The sequence below is a fragment of the Lepeophtheirus salmonis genome, chromosome 5, assembly GCF_016086655.4.
Source record: "Lepeophtheirus salmonis chromosome 5, UVic_Lsal_1.4, whole genome shotgun sequence".
NCBI classification, from domain to species: Eukaryota; Metazoa; Arthropoda; class Copepoda; order Siphonostomatoida; family Caligidae; genus Lepeophtheirus; species Lepeophtheirus salmonis.
The window spans coordinates 13,306,783-13,331,592 of record NC_052135.2 but is presented as its reverse complement, the minus strand read 5'-3'; the positions used below and the strand labels follow the sequence as shown (position 1 = coordinate 13,331,592).

At 31.9% G+C, this 24,810-nt stretch overlaps 1 protein-coding gene across 1 annotated transcript in view; it reads left to right on the top strand.

The window, feature by feature from the left end:
• LOC121117075 (cell adhesion molecule Dscam1-like) overlaps positions 1–24,810 on the top strand; it is a 219,158-nt gene that overhangs the window by 170,716 nt on the left and 23,632 nt on the right. The window contains 3 exon segments of the mRNA XM_071888296.1: positions 2,253–2,469; positions 16,315–16,496; positions 16,568–16,714. Coding sequence (XP_071744397.1) covers positions 2,253–2,469; positions 16,315–16,496; positions 16,568–16,714 — 546 coding nt within the window.

The window sequence follows — 24,810 nt, the reverse complement described above, 5'->3', positions numbered from 1 at the left end:
AGATGCTCTATTGGTTGAGGTCGAAGTGCATGTTCTTGAGCTACTCATTTATTGCCATGGGCGTATGGTTTGGGTTACCGTTGTGCTGCATAATTTTTCCGAATTATGTTTTTTCTTCTTTAGAAAAAAATTTTACCTCTATATAATCGTAAATTTTTTTCATCCTTACCAAAAAAAAAATTTTTGAGTCAAAAAACAAAAATAAATCCAATATTATATTCAATGTGTCTATAAACAATGCATACTACACTATTATACCTTTATATAAATACATATGTGTGAGTATGCATAGTGGGAAATAGGGAAGGAGAGAGAAGAAGGCCCTCCATCAAGTCTGACATCTTGTTAAATCTCAATAAAATACCCTTCATAAATTGTATATCTATAGAGCATGTACTCAAAAAAAGACATATTTATTAGAACATTTCAAAAGATCCTATATTTGTGGGAGTAGTAGACACATAATGATGGGACGATTAATGGAATCGTCCCAATATGAGACTTATGTTTCACTTGAAATTCCGATTTTTATGTATCATTGTTTATTACTTTTCTATATTAGGAATAAAAAATCATGAAATGTATCCATCTAGATATAAAAAACGACCATCTAAATTTGTTACTTGAGTCTTATAAATTTATAAATATTGTAATAAAATAATTTATGATCAAAAATGCTCAAAAACTGAAATGAAACACATTGAATACAAACTAAACGTGAACAAAATATATGCGGTGAGTGCAGATATTGTTATATCAGGGGAATAAGTTTTATAAAGACATCTAGGAAAGCTCGCTTTTACAAAATTTGTGTATCAAAAGTTTGCCGCAGGATTACTCGCCCTGGGAAAATTCGAATTAGAAAAAGATCGCCGGACAGAGAATAAAGGGGATTTATTTCATCAATGGTAATTCTTAGAAATTTATATCATTTTTTTTTATCTATTATTTAAAATATTAAAGAATTGGAATCGGCATCAGGAATTTTTACTAGAATCACAAAAGATTTTTTTTTATAATCGTACCATCACTACTCCTTGCCATATTACTTGGGGTGTTAAAATGTACGCCTTTTTAGACGTGCAAGAATACAATTGTATCCACGCACCCTTAAAAATGCGCGCATTTTAACATCTCTATTCGTAACTCAGTATGTAGAAGTGATATTAAGACCTCTCTGTTTTTTGCAAAGTTCGCAACAATAGAGGGTTTTCATGTGAAGTCCGTATTGTTGATGTCAGCCATTTTGGGAGAAGCTCATACAACCAAATTTCATAACAAAATTAAAACTTTTTTTTTTTTTCATTAATATTAAGAAAAATAATAAACAATTGGATGTCAAAATGGGACCAACAAATAAAAAGGACTTAAGCCTTACACCCTATCAAAATTGTATCCCTCTAATACTTAGTTTTATAATTTGCCTACACGTCATGCTTTCTCCTTCTATCTCGAAATTTGAGACAGCGACAGGGGAACCTTGTAATTCAATTATCCCAACCTTTCAATAAATAGGATATACCTTCAGTATATTAATCGAAGGGAAGTGAAGAATAAATTGACAGAGGAGAAGAATCTTTGCACACTACGACTCCCGTGCAAAGTATTCCTGAAAGTAATTGTACTGTCATGGTGGATATAAGAAAAATTTTTAATGCCTGTCATAATTAAATATGATCTCCTTCGGCCTCATCCCTTATTCAACGGATGAACTCCGAAAGAACTCAACCCCTCCCTCTGTTCCACTACTCCATAAGAGCCAAATTCCCAACTTCTTTCACACAATGTGACCTCTACTTTAGTGACACTTCAAAGTGTTCATTAACTGAATAACTCGAAAATGTCGAGATCCTTTTTAAAATCTTTTAATTTAATTTCTTTAATTTTTTTCAACAAAATTAATTTCTTATGAATACTTTTGGATTTTTGACGCATTTGTTCAAATAATTTTTTTTTTTGATTTTTTTGAAAAAAATCCAAACCCCCCCATACACAAATTCATATAAGAGTGATATTAACAATATGCTTAATTCAGTAATACCATATTTCTTGCTCCCTCATTCTCCTTGCACTCTTATATAAATCTCATCCCTAACTATCACTTAACTATGGTTAAATTTTGATATGTTATGTTTTATATAAAGATCATGGAGCACATCGTGGATCCCTTAATTCATGAGGTTTTTCTGCAGGGAAAGAAAAATAAACAAAATCGAATTGAATTATTAATCCTATTTTTTCATCTTTTCCAGGAACAAAGTACAAGTTTAACGTTCTGGCAGAGAATCGACACGGAATCAGTTCGGAGAGTCATGCTGTCATCATTCGAACACAGGAAGAACCCCCTGGAAGTCCTCCAAGGAATGTAGAAGTCCTTTCAAAGAGCTCAACAGAATTGCGAGTCCTCTGGACCTCCCCACCCATCTCCAATTGGAATTCGGAGCTTCTGAGCTATAAAATTGGCTACAAGTACGTAGTAATGAATTACACTTTAATTTTAAATACCAAAAGGAAATGAAAGTGATTGTTAATTACTATCTTTTACTTTTTCAAAAATCTTTTAACTCTTATATTCACTTAAAGTATTCATTGAAGCGCGGATTACATATATCTGGAATTAGATTTTTCGTATCTAACCTAATTTTCTATATATATTTATTTTTGAGTATGTCATTGTTTACCCTTTTATAGCTTTAAGCCAACTTAAAATTCAAGTATCGCCATGAAAATAAGTAAATTAAATATTACTTTCAAATTATAAATAGGGTTATATCTTATATGCAATCATTTAATTATGAGAAAATGCAATTTAAAATTTAAAAAAGCATCTTATTTTAAGGTGTTTATATGAAAAGGAATAGCACAGCCGTATTTTAATAATAGTTACATTACAAAAAGTACAAATCAAAAATTCTTGAAAACCTGATAAAATATCGCACGAGCGAGGCGGCCAATTGACTGGTCCATTTCTGGAGATAAGACAATCACCAAACTTACTCTTCAATTAATCGATTGAAACATTTGCTGTGTGTGAAGTGTCACCGGCTTGTTGAAACTAAATATCGTCCAAGTCCATATCTTCCAATTTAGGGCAAAAAAACTCGGTTATCAAAATAATATAATGATTTCCATTCACAGTAACGTGGCGATTGTCATCGTTGACTAAAAAGTACGGCTCAATGACACCGCCAACATACAATTCACACCAAACAGTAACTTTTTGGGGATGTAATGGCTCCTCATGAATCACGTGTGGGATTTTCCGGCCCAATAGCGCATATTTTGCTTGTTAACACAGCCATTGAGCCAAAAATGTGCCTCATCGCTGAAGATGATTTTACGTTGAAAATTAGGATCATTTTCGAATTTTCCTTCTGCCCATTTTACGAATTCCCGACGTTTGAAGTGGTCAAGCGGCTTCAGTTCTTGTGTCAACTTGATCTTATACGGGTGTAGGCCAAGATCTTTTCACAAAATTCGCCGCAACGTTGTCACAGAGATACCCAACGATTGAGAACGGCGCGTAAGAGACAAATTTGGGTCATCTTGAATTGATGCGCTTGTGGCAGCAATTTTTTTGACACTTCGTGCATTTCTTTGTCTCACTAGCATTATGTAACATTATGTAGCGTGTATGTGGACTCAAATTTTTTCACCAAACGTTGAATTGTTGATTTTGCAGGTCGATTACGTTGACCATAAATTGGCGTTAACGCTCTTAAAGTTTGTATCAAAGACTCACCATTTTTGTAATAAATTTTAATAATTTGCAAGCGTTGCTCGAGTGTGTACTGCTCAACGATGAAACTACAATTATTTCTGAGCACAGCTGTCAAAGAAAGAATAACAAATATGACGTCGTTTTCGAAACCTATCAACGTAAAATGTGAGCTTCTCTATTGAAAAACCCTTTACATGTAAAAACACTAATTAAAGATTCGTAATCAGTACGTCAAGTACTGCTGGAATTGAATATGGCACTTAAAAGCTTTTGTTACTGTTGACATGTGTTATTTATGTAAAATTACTTATGTATTTTCTTGATTCATATGAAGGCATAATTAGTAATGAATAAAATATATCCTGTCAGTATATGAAAATAAAAGAACCCAAAAGTGAATGTAGTCACCCTGGCAATTTAAAGAATATTTAGGAAGAGAGCAGCTTAGCTGTCATGACGTTTTATTAAATCATCAGTGAAAGGAATGAAATATAATCAAATTCCACTCCGTATATAGCAAGCACATTGAAACTGGAATTACTACAATGTTGATCCTCAATTCTAATCTGAGTCCAACAAGGATGTACACTAATTACACTTGAGTAAACCCTCATTATTACTCTCCGTCTTTCATTAGAATACCCACAAGCTATTACTTCCCCTTCTCAAGATTTCAATAAAAATGATAAAAGTTTAAAAAGTAAATAACCTTATTCAAAGGTAGAAAAAGCCGATTCAACTTTTCAAGACATATTTTATATACATCTTCCCATAATTATAAGCAAGGTTTTTAAAGAATCTTTTCCAGTTTTTGCATATTATTTTCCCTTGTCATATCATGGTTCATATGTATATATAGGGCGAGGACTCAAAAATTAGAATCCCTCTTTGAGGTCTTCTAGCCTCAGATCTAAAAACTTGACAATTTTGTACTTGACACCATTCGAAAGAGCTGACAAAAAGCTACAATTTAGTATTTATTTTGTTTTTGTGGTATCAAAATGTGTGAGCAACTAGCAAAAAGGGAAAAAGTGTCCGATATCCTCCGCGCACAAGTACATCTCTGACAAGAATATCTTTACTGTGGACGCTGTTCTGAACCGGAAAAATGATTGCTTTTTAGTTGAATCAAGAGCTCAGGTCGAGGGGATTCTTCAATACCGACGTCTACTATAAGGTCTTCAGGTACCCAGTCTTGCCATGTTTGAAGAGCACGTTCCCGAGGGACAGCCATGTGTTTACCCAAGACACACTTCCAAGAACGTGCAAAATTCCTGCAAGGAGAACATAGCTACCTTCTGGCTGCATAATTATTTCCTTCGTCCTCCCCCCCACATGAACCCCCAGAACATCCTTTTTTTGTATGTCTTGGAAGGAAAGACGAAGAAGACATCTCATCCTAATGTCGATGCCCTAAAGGCCGTGATCACGGAGGAGAGGAACAATTTGTCCTCCTTCAGACTTCATCAAGGCCAGATGTACTTCTGTTTGTTCCCAAATTGAAGCCATAGTTTAGAATGAAGGGGGCATATTGAATGAAAAGTATAGAAAATTGTTGAATTACCAACTTTTGCTTGAAAAAGTTTGTCATAAAAATGGCAAAAAATGAAAATGTGTATAAGTGAAAACAGTTTTTAAATTTTCCTAATTTTTGAGTCCCGCCCTGTAAATATTTGTTTTGTTTTTGTGCGATCAAAAATGTATGATCAACAAGGAAAAAGGGAGAAACTGTGCGATCTCCTCCGCACACAAGTCGATAAAAAACAAAGAGGAAATGCCCAAACTCAGTTGGTAGTTAGCTAACTCTAAGCTAATTATAGGGGTGTCCGCAGGGGGAGGGATGGAGGAGCTGTAGTCCCCCGTATTAAGGATTTTTTTTATATTTTAGATGAATTTTTGAAATTTTCCTCAAAAAAATTTAATATTTCAAATTTAATTTAATTTCTCAATTTTTTGTCCAAAAAATGGATTTTTGAAATTTGTATCCAAAAAACTTTATTTTTCAGAAAATGTGTAAATGTAATCATTCAAGGAGTTGTATTATTCTGCTGCAAGACGGTGCATCTCTCTTTCGCTTTGTTTACAAAATAATAATACAGGTGTAGAAAAGTACTTAGACCTACCTCTAAGTACTCATTAAAATACTCATAATTGATCAAGCCGATATTGTACATAGCAAATTTATTTTATAATATCCTTCCGGCACGGATTAAATTGCCTTTGATGGCTCTTCTTGCCTCCATCACGACATATACAGAACTTTTATTTACAACATGTACATCAATCAAAGGCTTAGAATCTAAGATATTCAAAAATAATCAGAACTTTAAAGATTTAATCAATAAAAGCTATTCAAAAGTGATTTTTTTAGAAGGTCTGATTACTTTTTCTACACCCGGTAAGTAAACAACACTTACGACTCATTAAGCTGTGAAGAATTACCGATACATATTGAATAATAATAATTAGCTAACACGTAGCAATTGATATTTGGCCCTTTTTTCTCTGTTTATTTTTTTAAGAAAAGGTTGTAAAGTTGATTTAGTCTCCTCAAATATAATAAATATGTACATATAATTTCATTCAGGAACGAAAGCAATAGTTAAATATCCAAATGTAAATTTCTTAATTATTCTGCAAAAGTGTTTGTTTCATTTATTTAATGGGCATGAAACAAATAAATTTTAGTCTTAAACAGATTGGCTCTGCCTCTTTTATACATACATGTGTAATATATATTTCCCCTAAATTAAAGGAAGTTATTTCCTTCCTTTTCTCTCTCTGCCCTCTGCTTTTTAATTAGATCCTTTGAAAATGTGAATTTATTAATTCATTCCGTATAAAAACATGCATTTAAATGAGTTAGACATTAAATGCCTTGTTTTGTTCTCCTCTTTACCCTCCTCTTCATTCTTTTATTCAACATACATACCCATTATACATAATAGTTATTGCCTCATATCGAGAATAAAAAAGAGTTGAAATTGTATTAAATAAATATGAAGCAAGCATAGGCTGTAGTTGTTGTTACGTTTTTGACGACAATTAATCATCTTTTATAAAAGAAACGCTCTCTCTCTCTCATCTTCGTTTCATCCACAGGATGCACAACCATATTATGCATACGTGTACTTTTTAATATTTCTAGAGTAGTAAAAAGTATGACCTTAGACGATGCACCATGATCTTTAGAAGATGACGACTTAAACAAAATGTACCATAGAATGAATATAATACTATAAAAGATGTGAAAATACGCACATTTCTACTTGTTTGTTGTACAATCTTGTTTGTACCCGTTACAGCTAGGATATAACATGGATTCCTTAACATCTAGCACGTCATTATCTGTCTTGTATCACACAACCTTTCCTCCCAAAAGAAGGCGGGGGAAAGCCCGAAATCATCTTGTAGTTCTCAAATAAGTCAACCATACCAACCGCTATTTATATCTTATATACTCGCAAACTATCATTGTCATGTTATTTCTTCACCATTTTTAAAATAAATTACATATTATTAAAATCAACATAGCATTTTATTCGATACTGTATTATAATATTGCTTAGTAATATTTGATTAAAAGAGTAATTATTATATTATTTCTATGAGAAAATAGCCAAAATTTATTCGTAGAAATAATAAAATGGCCGATATTATATAAACGACAAGGGATAAACAAGAAATTATATTCCTGAGTATAGAATAATTTACTACTCTGTGAATTTATGAAAAAGACATTTGAAAGAACTGACATAAAGCGATAAAAATGTTCAAACAACAAGCAAAACGTAATAGAGTTTGTGATTTCCTCTGCGCACAAGTCGATCTCCGATAAGAAGATCTTCAAAGTAGACACTGTTCTGAACAGGAGAAATGATCGCTTCTTCACTGAAAGAAGACTTCAAGTCAAGGGAACCTTCAGGACATCCAACGTAGGTCATGGTCCTCGGTGTCGTGGCGTGTGACGGCAGCAAGAGGCATTCCTACTTCTTCAAGGTCAACGAGAATGTCAACACAGACGTCCATTTAAAGGTCCTCAGCTTCCATATCTTCCCATGGTTGAAGAGCACATTACCGAAGGAAAATTATGTGTTTACCCAATATGGCGCCACGGAACACACGTCCAAGAAGGTGCAGAATTTATGCAGGGAGAACATGGCTACCTTGGTCCTCAAACGACGTGAACCCCCTTGACTTCGCTATTTGGTGCGTTTTTGAGGGCAAGAACAACAAGTCTTATCACCCGAATGCCGATGCCCTAAAGGCCGTGATCACAGAGGAGTAAAACAACTTGTCCTTGGACTTCACCAAGCCCAACTGTGCTACTATTCGTCCCCGTATTGAAACCATCATTCAGAATGATGACGGACATATTGAACAAAAAGTGTAGAAAGTTGTTGAATTGCTAACTTTTGATTCAAAAGTTAGTCATAAACATATGTGGCAATTAGCATATTACTGAATAATAATTAATTACATAATTGGGATGAATTTGCCCACTAATTTTGGGGCTTTTTTTATTTTAATAAAGGTAACAACGTGCAAGAGCTCACAAATAGTATTTATATAATGATATTATTTGTCAGAAAATAGAGATTATAATTAAAATATAGATTTATTTATGTGATTCAGTCATTTGGCCTATATTCTTATATATATTCTTTTATTGTATATATATAATGTACCCCTTCTTCCTTCTTTTACATAAATACATATGTACATTCGGTTAGATAAACAAAATTATATTTACCCCTAGGGAGGCCTTTGGGGAGGGAGGAAGCGCCTTTTTTACTATCGTTATTTTTGTTCTTCATATTATATTTATGAAGGATGTTCAAAAATACACTTTGAGGAGTAAGATATTATACCACGACTCACCAATCTTACATATTATTTTCCGGGAAATTGCCGTTGAGTGAAATACCGGTAATTTTTTTTTAAATTATGTGAACCCGTTTGTAAATAATACAAACTGTAAAATTTATGTACATACTTCACTTTTATACATACTTTTAGATCATAAAATAGTATGTATCACTAATGCTTCCCATGTTGGGTAAAATGATCTACCATATCTGCAAAATTTTCAATGTAAAGTCAGATACATTGCTTTAAGGGCAAAATAGAGATATATATTAGTGATCCCTTATATCATTTTAAAAGCTTAAGTCTTGTAAAAAAATTAACTGTGCCCTTCTGCAATAAGTATTTAACTCTTGATTTCATTAATACTATATAATTAAAATTGTTATTATTATGAAATGGTTAAATAAGGGATTTTTCGTGTAACTTCAAATGTCCCCTGGATTTTTTTGTAGATGTAAAAACCCTACAAATCCTGGCAAAACTGTTATTTCTTTCTAAAGCTAAAAAGAAATAATATATTTTAAGCTAGTCTTAACCATATGCTCTGTATTACTATTATCACAAATAGTGCTTGATTTGGTTTGTTAAGGTCCAAAGGTTGAATTATGCTATCCAATTCTTCCATGAGAATAAAAAAATTAGTGAGTAAGTGAGGATTGATAGAAATAGGGACTGTAAAATTGTAAAATACAGATTTTGACTCGTGTACATTCATGAAATTTATGTACCCATATATATGGGGATCTGGATTTTCAGTACTGCTTCAAATATGGATCTTTTCTGTAGATATGAAACAACATTAATGGATTATATATCACTAACGGTAGTACTTGGCCTTGCTTAGAATTATTAGGCGTCAAACCACAGACAAACTGTGTTTGAATATTAAAGATTTACTTATTAATACAGAAGATAACGTCCTAACCAATCCTCAATGTTACTCTCCGTTCATGATGATCACAATTACATGCAGTCCCTCAATACACAGTTGTTCACTCCTCAAGAATGAAAGAATTATCATAATTGATGTCCAAATTAGGAAATAAAAACACTACTCAGATTGCCAACAACAACAACAAAACTGGCAAAATTGCTTAAGATTTACAATACTAGACATGTACTCTCCTTTTATTTTATTTTTTAATATGAGGCGCTAACCTTTAGCTACGCATATTGTTACTTTTTAGATCAAGAAGTAACACTCAAAGTAATATACTGGCAAACATCTACATTGACAAACTTGCTTTATTATTAAAATAAACTGATATAATGAAATAGTTAAATGTGGAAATTCCAGTAAAACAAAATAATTCCCTGGAGTTCTCTGTATGCGTAAAACCCGGAAAAGTCCCAAGAAAGCATATGTCGAGAAAGAAACCCTAATAGGTAAGTACTAGTGTTGAGACTCGATCCAGCACCGATTTTAATATTTTTTTCAGTTCGGTCGTAAGTGGTTTTTCCGATTTGCACCGATTTTTCAGTCTCACTTTATGGACCGATTTTGGTGGTTTGGTCTCACTTTATGAACCGATTTTTTTCGGTCTTATATATTATGAGACATTATTATTTTTTTTTCTAGATCAACTGTCATTCAAAAAAATCTCAAAAGTAAACGATAAGTTCTAAAACAAATATTGTATAGATATATGTAAGAGACGGCGAAATCCGATTTTGATTCGGTCTCAATTTATGGACCAATTTTTTTTTCGGTCACAATTTATTGACTGATTTCTTTTCGGTCTCATATATTATGAGAGACCTTTTTTTTTTCTAGATCATCTGTCATTCAAAAAAATCTCAAAAGTACACAATAAGTTCTGAAACAAATACTCTATACATTTTAGAGACGGCGGGATCAAAATTAATCTGAGCTCTCTCTGTTTAAACTTTGTATAACGTCATTGTACTTGAAAAAAAAAACATATGATGTCATGTTATAAACAAGTTATCTGTAAAATCGGTCTAGACCAAATTTTTCATTTGGACCGATCTATACCGAATTTTTATATGAGACTGGTCCAGACGGAGCTTTTTCGTTGGGTCGAACTAATTCCGTCCAACAAAAAATATAACGATCTCAGACCGGTCAAGAATTTCCGGACCGAACCCCAACACTAGTATGTGTGTATATTGTACATGGTGTTGTTATATATTTATCCTTATATTTGATATAAAATATGATGTGTGTTTATTAAGATTTATTATAGAACTCAAGATGTTGTCATTTTTTGTTTATTTTTTATTTGTATGTACCTAGAGTTTACGAGTATAAACATCTCATTTGATTGTTGTGTGTGTAGGTATAGAATGTCAAATGATAAGACTTATTTACTTCATATGATCCATTGGATCCCTGTTCTACCATTACATACATGTACAGCATTAAAACAAGGAATGAAGATGTTTATATACATTTAAGAAAATAACATAATGTGAGACTGTTTCTCCAGCTACTAACATATGTAGGTACTCTAGAAAATAAATAAATACCTATATTACAAAAGCAATTACAAGCAATATATAATAATATACTATATGAAATGTTTTTTAATCTGCTGTGTTCCTCTTATTTTAAGAGTCCTGAACGTTGCTAGGTTATGAATATCCCATTTATGGAATGAGATGAAACTGTTTTGAAGCCTTTTTCCTTTTTCGAACGACAGAGTCAACATCCAATAAATGGTGTCTCTATGTGATAACTAATAAGAAAAAAATGTCTATTGTATGCCATTTAAGGGCGGTTTTAAACCAAATACATCCCCCCTTACTTCTGCTTTGTTCCATAGGATAGTTGACTCAACGTATTTGGTAAGTAGTTGTACCCAGGGCAATTGATGCATACAATATGTCCTGCCGATATTTAAAAATAAAAGAAACCAAAAATAAATGACGTAATTCTGATAACTTAAAGAATACTTGGGATTAGAGCAACTTAGTTATCATGGCGTTTATGATGATCAGCTGCAAGCAGCTGTGAGATGAAGAAAATAAAGACAGATCCTTATGGAGTAAGGTAATATAGGCAGGAATTATTTCAATGTCGATTATCGATTCTACTCAGAGTCCAACAAGAATTTACGTGTATGTATAGCTCCACAACAAATCTTCAACGTTAGGCTCCGTCTCTCATGAGCCATGCGCCAGTTATTAGTTTGTACTCTCTTTGTACTTTTTCTCTATTCAAAAGAAACATGATAATGATAACAGCTTTAGAAAATAAAAAGCAACTATTCAGCTAGCAATTACAAAAAACAACACCCTCTTACATTATCATATTATTTTCATCTATGTATATATCATGCTCTAGGAACTTACTCACATAGAGTTCAAGAGACTAACTTCTCCAATACACGTTGTGTACTGAGCTCCATTCCTTCATTTTTTTACGTTATAGTGAAGAGTCTAGTACCCCTAATTAAACTAACAATGATGTCATTCCAATTTTTCAACTGTTTTAAGATACATTTTGTTGGACAGTACGCAAAATCCACAATACTGTACGGACTACACTTTGAGACTGACGTATCACAGTTTAGTTAGGTACAAATTATAAACTTATTTCGCACTTGAGATCACTTTTTCACCTAAAAAGTATTTTACTTTTGAAGATTGGTACTACCCTTTGATATTTTCTAATCATTCATATATTCTTTGGATATTCAATATAACAGAAATTTCAAAAAGTTATTTAAGAAAATGTTATTTATTTTTAAGTTAGGTTTTAATCAAAAAGAAGTTTATCCAGATTGTATTATAATCTACAAGATTTATTTATGAAAAGAATTACTCCTGATGTTGAAATTATCCTTTCCCTTAGGTTAAGTTGCTTTTAACCAATTTTGAAGCTGGTCTATGCTTATTTTTATTTTTTTGACATCATGCAAGATGACTTTCATTAGGAGGAATGCATTTTATGTGAGTCATGACCTCTTTCCCTGCAATGATTTGAGAAAAAATACGATTTTTCCCTTCCACTAACCATTATTATATATTAATGCTGTGGCATATAAATATAAACCCTTTTGTTTCAACATTTATGTCGTTGAGATACACAGAAATTAATGCTATTTTGAATTACTTACGGCTATGGCTAAAGTTGTCAATCTTACACTTTTACTCACGAATGAAATTGGTAGTAGTTGGCAGTAGGAATAGTGTTTTATTTTATTTCGTAAAGTTGTTATGATTATTCTGTCATTCATGAGGAGATAAGATATAAGTATTAAGCAACCACTAGTGCTTGATATCGTGAAGGATGGAAAGTAACACTAAAGATTGGTTGAGGAGTTATAAATGTAGGTCCTGTTGGGTTCAAAGTAGAATTGAGAATCCACATCAAATTGATTCGTTGTCCCTGCTAGATAAGGAGTGGGCATCGTGTCAATTTACTTGTTATCATAGATACTAACAGCGAATCTAATCAAATGTCATGACAACAAAGGTGCTCCTCTGTAAAACATTCTTCAAATTGTCATTTTTTCTGTTAAAAGTACCTAAATTTTACCACTCTAACCATATGCATTGGGAAGTCCAGGTCCTAGGTCCTTCACATTAACGTAAAAACGAAATTATTTTCAAAGCAAAAAAAAACAAGACTCAAAGTTAAATTTAAATTTAAAAAAAGAATGTAAAGAGCCTTGTAGATTTATCTCTCCCACGGTAAAACAAGCCTTGAATGTATATAGGTATGTCACAGTTATAGAAAAAAGTACACAATTAAGTAGTGGTGTGACGATTAATTGGAATCGAAAATCAGAGAATCGGGTGTTTTTACAGAATCAGGATCGTCATCGAGATAATAATGTTTAATTTGCTATTCTGATTCTTATTTATTATTGGTATTTAACTATTGATTACTTTTCTAAGTTATGAAAAAAAGGAATTTTGCTTTTTACTAGAAAAATTTAATATTTGAAATTTTATTTAATTTTTCAAATTTATTTTCCAAAAAATTTAATTTTTTTGAATTTTTTTCTAAAAAATTTAATATTTAATTTTTGTTTTCAAAAAATGTTATATTAGAAATTTATTTTTTATTTGTTGACGCCCTGATAGTAAAATGGTATTTTTTTAACAATTATTTAAAATATTAAAGAATTAGAAACGGCTTCAGGATATTTTAAAATTGTTCCATCACTACAATAAAGATAAAAATCCGATTTGCTTCCTTGATTCATATAAATATTTTTTTTTTGTATAAATAAAATTGATTGAGATTTCGCATAAACAATTTAGGTAGAAGATAAATAATTGATTAATATGTAATAAAAGATAAAGAGTCTTTATCGAGAATTTAAAGCAAATATCATGAAAATATGCATTGCAAATGTATGCAGAAAAAAAGCATTTAACCCTTTGACAATGAAGGGATTTTTCGATTATTGTTGGTGGTTTTTTTTACTTTTTGTTAAAAAAAAAAATAGATAAAACATACATTTATAAATGTAACTTTTTGTTTGTGCAGATTTACATTAATTTATTTTACGTTCAGGCAAATATGTACACAACAGATTAATATCTATCTGTGAATACATTATTGCATACATTAATATCTAATTGGATTGCCAAAATAACTCGTTATAAAAGAAACTAAATAGGTATTTATTCACACATATGTGAGCCATCAATAAAAAGGGAAGCTTGATTGATTTGTATAACAATTGAGTGTGGATTACATTTTTTTCTTTCCACAAATTATTTTTAATTTATATCAATCCATTATTGTTATTTGAGTACGTACAAATTGCAACTTTAACTAGTCAAAATTGATCATCAGAATTTAAAAAAAAAATGAGAAATGGATATATTTTATTTGAAAAGCCATATTGGGGACAATGTAAGTATCTAAAATCAAATAAGATTATACACTCTACCTAAAAAAATTGAGCATCTTAACTCGAGAAACAAATTTGAATACAAAGCCTAAAATTGTCTCAAATATGTCCATGAAATATTGGATTGTATACAGACTCAGGACTCAAAAATTAGAATCCTCATCGAAGCCGTTTAGCTTTTAGTTTTAAAAGTCTGACAATTTTTTACTTGGTTCATTCGAAAGAACTGACAAAAAGCTGCAGTTTGATGTTTGTTTTATTTTTGTGGTATCAAAAATGTCTGAGCAAAAAGCAAAACTCCAGAGGTTGTGCATTCTCCACCGCACACAAGTCGAAAAGTGAACACTGTTCTGAATATGAGAAATTATCTCTTCTTGGCTGAATGAAGAGTTAAGATCAAGGAAGCATTCAGGACCTAACATCCAGCTCAGGTTATGGTCCTTGGCGCCCTGGCGTCCGACGGCAGCAACATGTCTCCATACTTCTTCAAGACCGACGAGAAAGTCAACACGGACGTCCACTCCAAGGTCCTTAGGTTTCATGACTAGCCATGATTGAACAGCATGTTCCCCAGAGACAGCTATGTGTTTACCCAAGAGGGCACCCCGTCATACACGTTCAAGAAGGTGCAGGATTACTTCACAGAGAACATGGCTGCCTTCTGTTCGGTAGAATTCTGTCCTTCGTCCTCACCCGACGTGAACCCCCTGGACTTCACTGGTTGGTGTGTTTTGAGGATAAGACGAACAAGATTTCTCACCCCAAAAGCCATGCCCTGAAGCCTGTGATCACGGAGGAGTGGAACAACATGTCCTCGGACTTCATCCAGGCCAGCTGTACTTCTGTTCGTTCCCGAAGTGAAGACATCATTCAGAATGGAAGGGGACATATTGAATAAAAACTGTAGAAATTTGTTGAATTACAAACTTTTGAAGCAAAAGTTTCCCATAAAAATGGCACTAAATAAAAATATGTAGGAGCAAAGATGACTTTCAAAATTTTCTAATTTTTGAGTCCTCACCCTGTATGAGGTAAAATAATAAATAGTGATTTTACACTTTTTTGATTTTTGTTCAAGATTGTTTTTATGTTGACGTACTAAATATATAAAAAAAAAAAAAAAAAAAAAAAAAAGTATTTAAAAATTTCATGTATTTCTAAATGATGTAACGAAAAAAAATATTTTTAGATCATTGGGGTAATTTTTCTATTTCCTTATTAATTAAAAATCCCACTAATTGAGAATAATAGTTTATATTTTAAGATTTATAATCAGAAGAGGGGTTTTATTAAAATCTATTTTTTGTGACTTGTGTAATATTCAAAGTTAACTTTCACTTTCAATATAAAAAAAAGTTATATTTGATAATATTCACAAATTGATGTTTCAAATTTTTAAAATATTATATATATTTATTAAATATCTGCTTTCCAATTCAATCAAATGTTTGAAAATGTATAAAAAGGGACACTCATATTTGGGAGCTTGTCATTTTCTTATTATTATTATTATTTTTTATGTAAGGGAAAATTGTTGTTCTTTGCCTAAAACAAAAAAAAACCCTCAATAAAATTCTTTTTTTTTAATTTTTGAGTCAAATAGAGGTTTTACGAACGCAAAAACACAAAAAATTTGACAATTACTATGTACTTTTTAGGCCTTGGAACTCTAAGAATTAAACAATCAAATTATTAATGTGTCATTCTTCATTGATATACTCGTAATCAAGAGAACAGAAGATCATAGATATGGATATATATTTATTTTGAAAATACAATCTCAATCTTTTACTACTTTTGTGCTTCCAAAACTTATTTTTAGTTCTTTGGGCACAAACCCATTCCTATATGTTTAAATTATGTCTTATACTAAACAAACCATCTTTACAGAGAAGTAGGATCCAACTCAGGTCTTCAGTATATGTATCAAACCTCCTCAAGTCATCTCTCCGAATCCGTCCTTCTCACATCTCTGAGAAAGTTCACAAGTTATCAAATCATCATTTGGCCATATAATAAAGAAGGGATCGGCCCAAGCTCAAGTACAATAGTGGCCACTACCCTTGAGGATGGTAAGTATTTTCCTTCAGTTACTTTTTTTTCTGTAGTACACTTTATTCTCGCTCTATTATTTTTTTAATAGTTCCAAATGGGCCACCAACGGAGGGCCGTTGTATGAGTCTAAGTCCCTCTTCTCTTGAGGTTCTCTGGTCGAAACCGGAACCCGAGAAAAGGAATGGAATCATTCGTGGATATATTGTAAAATATTATCCTATGGAAAAATACTATGGTAAGACTTTGCACAAAAATTTATTCTTTCTTTAAATTGCTCATCCGAAAAATGAGCTTTTTCCTTTTTATCAATGCGAACGGTCAGGATTATTTTCTTTATTTGGCGTGTTTATGGCTCTTTATTTATCTACATTTTTACACAACAATAATCATATAGGTACATGTTTAAGTTTATAAAGGATATTGATTGAAAGTACTTACGCCCGAGGTTGGTCTGATTAAGACTTATTTATTTATATAAATCTACAATCAAATGTAACGTTTGCACTAGGGCTGTTTCGATCCTTACTGAGACTTCAAATCATTCCCATCTCACGTACCTGCTATCACTTATTGAGGGAATCCCGAATTTTAGAGCACCCCCTAGAAAACATCGTTTTCATTAACATCATTGTAAAGTAACTCATCTTGCCAATTTTATTATATAGTTAGTAAAACATGAAGAAGTATCTTTAAGTTCTGTGCTTGATGACGTCACTCAACTTTATTTCTTTCCTTTTTTAAATCAGTTCTAGTGCAGTAGCAATGGGATATTGGCATTACCAAGGCTTTGGTAAAACCATTTTTGTCGCACTCAGGACGCGTCAAACTCGTCATAAACTCAAAAATCCTGTAGAGTTGGGAGGGGTCTCGTAACCTCTAACACCTTAATAAAGGGTTAGAAAAGGTAGTTTCTTCTTAAACGTAGAAGTAGATTAGGTTGATGCGAGTTTGATCTCAAACTTATATACTTACAAGGTACAAACATGATGTGTAGATGTGTGCACTTTAGCTCTCTAACGGTGACTCTGTAGGCGTCAACTGTTACGAGGAAATGAAGCCTCAAAATCATTCCAAAGGTTAATCAAACAGCCGGACCAGACAATCTGAAGTACCAACAGTCTTAAAGACTGGTCCCAAGCACTGATATAACCACTTCTAAGACTAGACTATACCGAATAAATCAGGACTGACCCAACACTACGTGTTACTAAATCATGTTGTGGTATGAAGATCTGTAAGAGGGATGTTGAAGGTTCTCAAGGTTCGATGCTCTGTTCATACCTTTCACTGGCAATTAATAAAAATATAGTTTTAAAAAATATAGGTATAGACGAGCGTGTTACTTCTTGTAGCTCCAACCTAAACAGCCCTTTATATTTTCGAAAACTTTTAACAATATTTTTTTATTATAAATATAATATTATGTTTGGAAAAAAGTGATTTCGTATTTCCTACCCCTTTTTTAAACTAAGTATAATATCTTGTTCATTATTTGTAATGTCGGATGATACGATAAAGTATTGTAAAGTTACGCAGATGGGGGTACAAATTTGACCACAACAGAAGCCTCTCAAATTGGTTGTCCTAGTTTTTTGCCAATAGGGATAAGGGCTTTACAGAAAGGGCATTATGACGTTGAAGTCTCGTTGGCAACAAGTCATCATACAGAACAGCCCATACTTGGCTTAAGTGTAAGTACTTATTGGACTCAAAGTGTACTTAATATCGAAGTTGAGGTAATTTCTTTCTAGATTGAGTTACAGATCTTAAATTTTATTTTATTTTTTCTCAATAACAGATTATCAGGGTCCTGTTTATCGCAGTATTTGGAACAAAAAAAATCCGTCTTATATTAAATCTACGTTAAACAAGGACTTTTTTAGTAATAAATGAGATGAAATAAATAAATAATTTTTCTTTTGTTTTTTTAGTATGGTTAGGAAATAAAAACGTGTCAAATATTAAATTTTATGGGAAAAAAATTCAAAAACCCACAGTTGTACACAAAAAAAAATCAAATTTTAAATTTTTTGAAGAAAAGTTACAAAAATCTATAGCTATTCAGAACAAATAAATTTTTTGGTTAAAAAAAAATCAAAATTCCATAGCTATTCTTGAAAAATAATTTTTTTGAAAGAGAAATTCTAAAAACTAAAATGATTCACAGTACACTAAATTTTTAGCAAGAAAATTTGAAAAATTAGTTTAAATTTGGAATATTTTTTTATCATTATCGTCATTCATTTTTAATGCATTCATGGTATAAATTAAATGAATAAAGAAATGTCACAAAAAGTCTAATATTTATTACAAATAACAAAAACATTAAAGTTAGTTGATATAAATAGAAACTACAGACAATGAATCGTTTTATAGAACAAAAACAATGTCTGTACATCTGCTCAAGTCCAAGCTAAAGTTTCTGGCTTATAGACTCTGAAACTAGCAGATGTACGGCTATATTCCATAAAATAACACTTGATATGAATATATTTATACGATTATACGATGTACAATAAAAGCCGATACATTTAAAATATTCGAGGTTGCGTTGATTTTTAAAATTATTTGCAATAAATTTGAAATATTAAATTTTTTGAAAAAAAGATTAAAATATTAATTAATCTAGTAGAAAGCAAAAATTCCTTAATTTGGGGATGGATTACATCCCCTCCAGCTTACTCCTTGCCATAACCCTAAAGAGCTAAAGTGGGTTCACTAAAGTGTTTAAGCACTCATTTTGTACCCATAACTTCTCCCTTTCTATTATTATAATTATTATGCAAAGTTGTGCATAAGCACTTAAGTCAACCCACCTTGGTCTTTTGGAGCCATGAGACCCCTTCCTTGTGGGAAGGACTGAGCAGATTTTCTTTTTTAGTCATTCTTTATTGGATTTATATATTAAACCGGAGCAATGGCATCGGTTATAATTTTTTTTTTTTAAACAAACAAATATGTTGAGTCATTAATATATTTAGCGCCTTAAATATTGATATGATAACTCCAAATCTGAATCAAAAGAAATAAAACATTATCAAAAAGAAATAGAAAAAGAAATAATTACTTACAGTATGATAAGATATATCCCAGTTGACAAAAACCCAGTGGTACCAAAAAATGTAGACCAGCTCATTTTTTTGCAAAAAAAAAAATGATAAATTTATTAATACGTATAATATAACCACAGGTTAATAGAAATACTAAGTTAGGCCATCTTGTAATTTTCAATTTAATGTATCGTACCTACTGCTGGGCAAGAAAAACAGATTTTGACAACATAGGAAACCACTCATACACAATGACATCAATATTAAAAAGCGCGGTGGAAGTCATACGTTATGGTATATCATTGTATTTCTATTAACCTACAATGTAACCCGTAAATATTTATATCAACGTTTATTTTTTAGAGAAGTTCAGTATATTTACTGAACATTATATTTTTGCAGAAAATAAATTAATTATTAAAGAATAAAATATCCAACAATCACAGGATGAAATTGCCATTGTTCATGGACAACACGCTCGGGAGAAGTTATTTTCTTGAACTTAATGTGTGTACGTTCGCACGCAGGTGGTTCCTAGATAAAGAAATATACTTTATGTATATGGATTTCACCAAGAGATTCCTAGGTTAGATGTTTAATACTATAATGTTTACTTATACTTAATCAGTGCCCCTTTTTTCACCAGAGTTAAAAAAATCCTATGGATCACTCCCGGTGAGTTTTTATGATCTCTAAGGCCTTCAAAAACGAACGCAACAAAAAACACAAGCGCAACTCCATCTAAACAATTAAATGAACATTAAAAAATAAACTGCATTAATTCCATTAAAAAATATTTTACCATTATACCGTTCCGAACCTCATACCGTAAAGGGTTTGCCACTGTTCGTCCCGAACCGTGGGCTTAGTGTACCGTCCCAGCCATAGAGTTTATGAGTTTTGAAATTTCTTCCATAACACACATATATATATGTAACTTATATCTTTTGAGTAGCCATATGCAAATATCTAAAAGATTTTTAGAACTTGAAAAGAAAGTGTTGGGATATGGGCATTAGAAAATGTGTTTTTTAAAGTCATTTAGAATCTAGATGTACGTATACATATGTATGTATATATATTTATATTTAAATTTTGAATATATATTTCTTTATGGATGCTGGAAAACTATGTATATATGTACATACGTTTCAAATGAATTTCAAAACAGGCTTTCCACAATATTTAAATTTAGAAATGGGATTTGTTTATTTCAGCTTACTCTACTATACATAAATACTATTACTAATAAAAGAAATAGGCGGCGACTGCAGGAGGAAGGCTAGGAAGATGTAGCCCCCTCCCGAAAAAAGTAATTTTTGCTTTTTATTAGAATAAATTGGAGGTGTTACTTACTTCGGTTCACGGAGCAGATTTTGGCAAGGATGGAAATTGATTATCCGGGGTCAGCTTTGATGGACTTTTACTGTAGACCAGCCAGGAACCTAAGGGTCCTCTTTTTGTTACTCTTGGGACTTTGCTTGGACTTGCTGGACATACCCGTGTTTTTATACTTCTTAATAGGGTTCGATCACAGCAGACCTTTTTTGTTGCTCTTACTCATGAAGTGGAATTTGGTTTTGTTTTTTCTTGAAAAGTTATAAATACACACAATAGAACCTCTCAAGATAAAAAAACTACTTGTACATAGAAATCACTATTGTGCTGTTGACGGCCATAAACTTTGTACATATTTATCTGCACGGATTTGAAGTTAAGATCATGGTACTTCAACCCCTCTAGCAGACAAAAAATTGTCTCGTAGACCACTACTCAGCATAAATATTGATCACATGGTTTCGATTCGACTCATGGTTTATAGCTTTCGCTGGAAACAACTCAAAAGTGGAAGAAGGGAGTCAATTTCATAACTTAGGAGTATTAAATGTTTTCTTTAAGGAATTTTGTAATTAGGGGCATTTATAACTATAGATTACTCGCAGGTTTAAAAAACTTGGCTCAATCTAAAACTGATATAATATTTTTATTTTGTTATAGTTGTTTTGATTTTCCTCTGCAGTTTTTTATTCCCTGATTTTTGTTTACATTTTCACATTCGTATAATATGAAATCACATTTTAAAAAGGTGGATCCGTATATTGTGTATTTTAAGGGTTTTTGTAATGCTACGTAGACAATAGTGTTGAGACTCAATCTCAGATCTTTATTTTTTTTTTTTACTTTTTGTTCGATCTTAAGTGTTTTTTCTATGCCGGTATTTCCGTCAAGACTGCCATCTCAGACCGTAGTTTGAAATTTAATTGTTTATTAATCGTTAACCGTTTTTTACCGGTATCTCTTCCTTTGGTTTTCAGAAATTTTTACTGACTTTTTCGTTGGACTTGAAGAAGTAGGGAGGCATTTGGATGCCGCCAGACGCCACGACACCGAGGACTATGACCTGATCTGGATATTTGGCCCTGAAGGTTCTCTTGACCTGAACTCTTGATTCATCAAAGAAGCGATAATTTCTCCTTTTCAGAACAGCCTCCACTTTTAAGATCTTCTAGTCTGAAATCATCATGTGCACAGAGGAGAGGCCACACCTTCTGCCGTTTACCTTGTTGCTTGGATATTTTTGATCGCACAAAAAAAAAAAACATCAAATTGTAGCTTTTTGTCAATTCTTTCGAATGGTTCCAAGCACAAAATTGTCAGAATTTTAGAACTGAGGCTAGACATAAAAAAATATCAAAAATCCACAGTTATTATCTAAAAATTAAACTTTTTGGAAAAAAAATAAAAAAACACAGGTCATTTCAAAAAATTTCAAATATAATATTTTGTGGAAAAACTTCAAAAATCCATAGCTGTTGACAGAAAATTTAATTTTTTCGAAAAAATTACAAAAATCCACAGCTATTCCTCAAAAAATTCAAAAATCCATAGCTATTCTCAAAAATTACTATTTTTGGCAAAAAATATCAAATTATAATATTTTCTAGTAAAAAAGCATTTTACTTAATTTGGGGGGGGGGATTTACAGGCCCTCCAGGGCACCCCTGTGGACGCTCTGGGGATTGAACTTTAACCAATCAGATTGCAGATTGATGAATAGCGCTGAAGAATGTTTGTGCCTATTATAGAACCTTTAAGACTTATGAATCACCCTGTACATAGAATAAATATAAGTAAATATGTATGTAGAAAGGTTTTTTCTTCCTTTGCGCTCATTTTTTGATCCATATGCGCAAATAAAAAACAAACAATTTCTGGATGTTAATACAACGTTACTTGAAAGTATGTATTGTTAGCATGTTCTTAGAAGGAGGAGGAAGAGAATTATAATTGTGAACTGAAGTCATGAGGCGTATGAAAATTGAGAATTTATTTAACCCTTGTATTCACTTTTATCCTGCTTCAGCTATATCTCTTTCTCTCTCTTTCTTTCGTTTTAATGGCCGAACTAAATAGTCAATGGTGCAGAAATTGCTTTTGTGTATCTGTGTGTGTGTATTTGTTGTGTTAGTGAAGATCCTTCCCTTCTACCAATGTTACAAATAAATTCGAAGATGTCAATAACTATTTTCCCTCCCTTTGAATTTCTAATAAATATTATGGTACCCATGTGTAGAGTTGGAAATAAGATCAGGGGCGACGTAGGAGTATATTTTGGGGACGGCTTGATTTTTTGAATTTTCTTGAAAATAACATCAAAAATTACAAAAATTTTGAAAAATATATTTTAAATATTAAATTATCTGGAAAAAACTTTTAAATATCCACAGCTGTTCAAAATAAGTTGAATATTTTAGAAACCAATTTAAAAAAATAAATTTGAAATATTAATTTTTTTTAAAACAAATTTCAAAAATACACAACAATTCAGAAAAAATTAATTTTTTTAAATAAAAATTCAAAAATCCGTAACTTTTTACAAAAAAATTTCAAAGATTAAACTTCCAATATAATTTTTTTCCTATAATCTACAGCTGTTCACAAAAAAAATTAAAAAAATCTGTAGCTATTGACAAAAAGTTAAATTTTTTTGAAAATAAAAGTTAAATTTCAAATATTAATTTTTTTGGAAAAAAATTCAATTTTAAATTTTTTATTTAAAAGCTAAAATCTTTCATTTTAATTTTTTTTTGGGGGGGGGGCTATATCCCCTCCATCCCAGGCGCTACGGACGCCCCTGAACATGTCCTGCGGTTAATTAAAAGTAAAAGAATGTAAAAATAAACCTGGTAATCCTGACAATTTTATGACTGTTTGTGAAAAGAGCAGCATAGCTGTTATGACGTTTTATTAGATCAGCTGCAAGCAAGTACTACCTGAAAGAAATAAACACGAATCCCACTCCGTATATAGTAAGGACATATAGACATGTCGTTCCTTAATTCTACTACGAAACCAGCAAGGACTTAAACTTATGTCAGAAGTGTATAAAATATGTCCTACAAAGCGGGAATGGTTTTTCATGTTGGTAATCTTAACATACTTTTCTTATTTTCCAAAGCTGTTATCATTACTATTTAATTATTCAAGACAGAACATTTAAGTATAAAGTAATCACTCCAGTGCACGTCCTCAGGAGTGATGAAGAGTACAAAGTAGGATTTTCTCCTTTGGAGTTAAAAATGTAAATCATTATTGGACTCAGAGTAGAATTGAGGATCGACATTTGAGTAATTTCAGACTGCATATTCTTCCTATAGACGGTGTGGGGATTATGTTTACCTATTTGTTTTCTCTCACGGCTTTTTGTTGCTTATCTAATAGAATACCATGAGAACTTGTATTGCGTTGGTCCTTATTTATTCGGGCCAGTCTAAGGACTGATCCTATTGGTCTTTAGGACTGTCTATCTTTGGGAAAGGTCCTTAGAACCGTCGGTCCTTGAGAGAGTTGTTCCTTGGGACCGCTCCTTAACTGTTTGTCCTTGGAATTTTTCATAAAAATATCGATGGATTATTAAGCCAAATAGGATATATGAAATGTGTATTAAGATTATTCCACATCTCTTGCAAAAAGTATGACTCTTTTCATTATAATACGACCATGTTATTTTGTTACTTAGTTATATAATTTATTTTATTATATAACAGAATAATTAAAAAACGGAAAAACACGCTCATTGACGTCACGAAGGATGGATTTTACCTTCTAGTCCGCCGTCCTAGGTCCTAAATAAGGACCGACACAACAATAATGACAGCTAAGCAGCTCTCTTCCCAAACATTCATGAAATTGTCAGGACTACCACGTTCATTTCCGGTTTATTTTATTTTTAAATACCTGCAGGACATATTTTATTCTTCCTAAAATGACCTTTTTATTA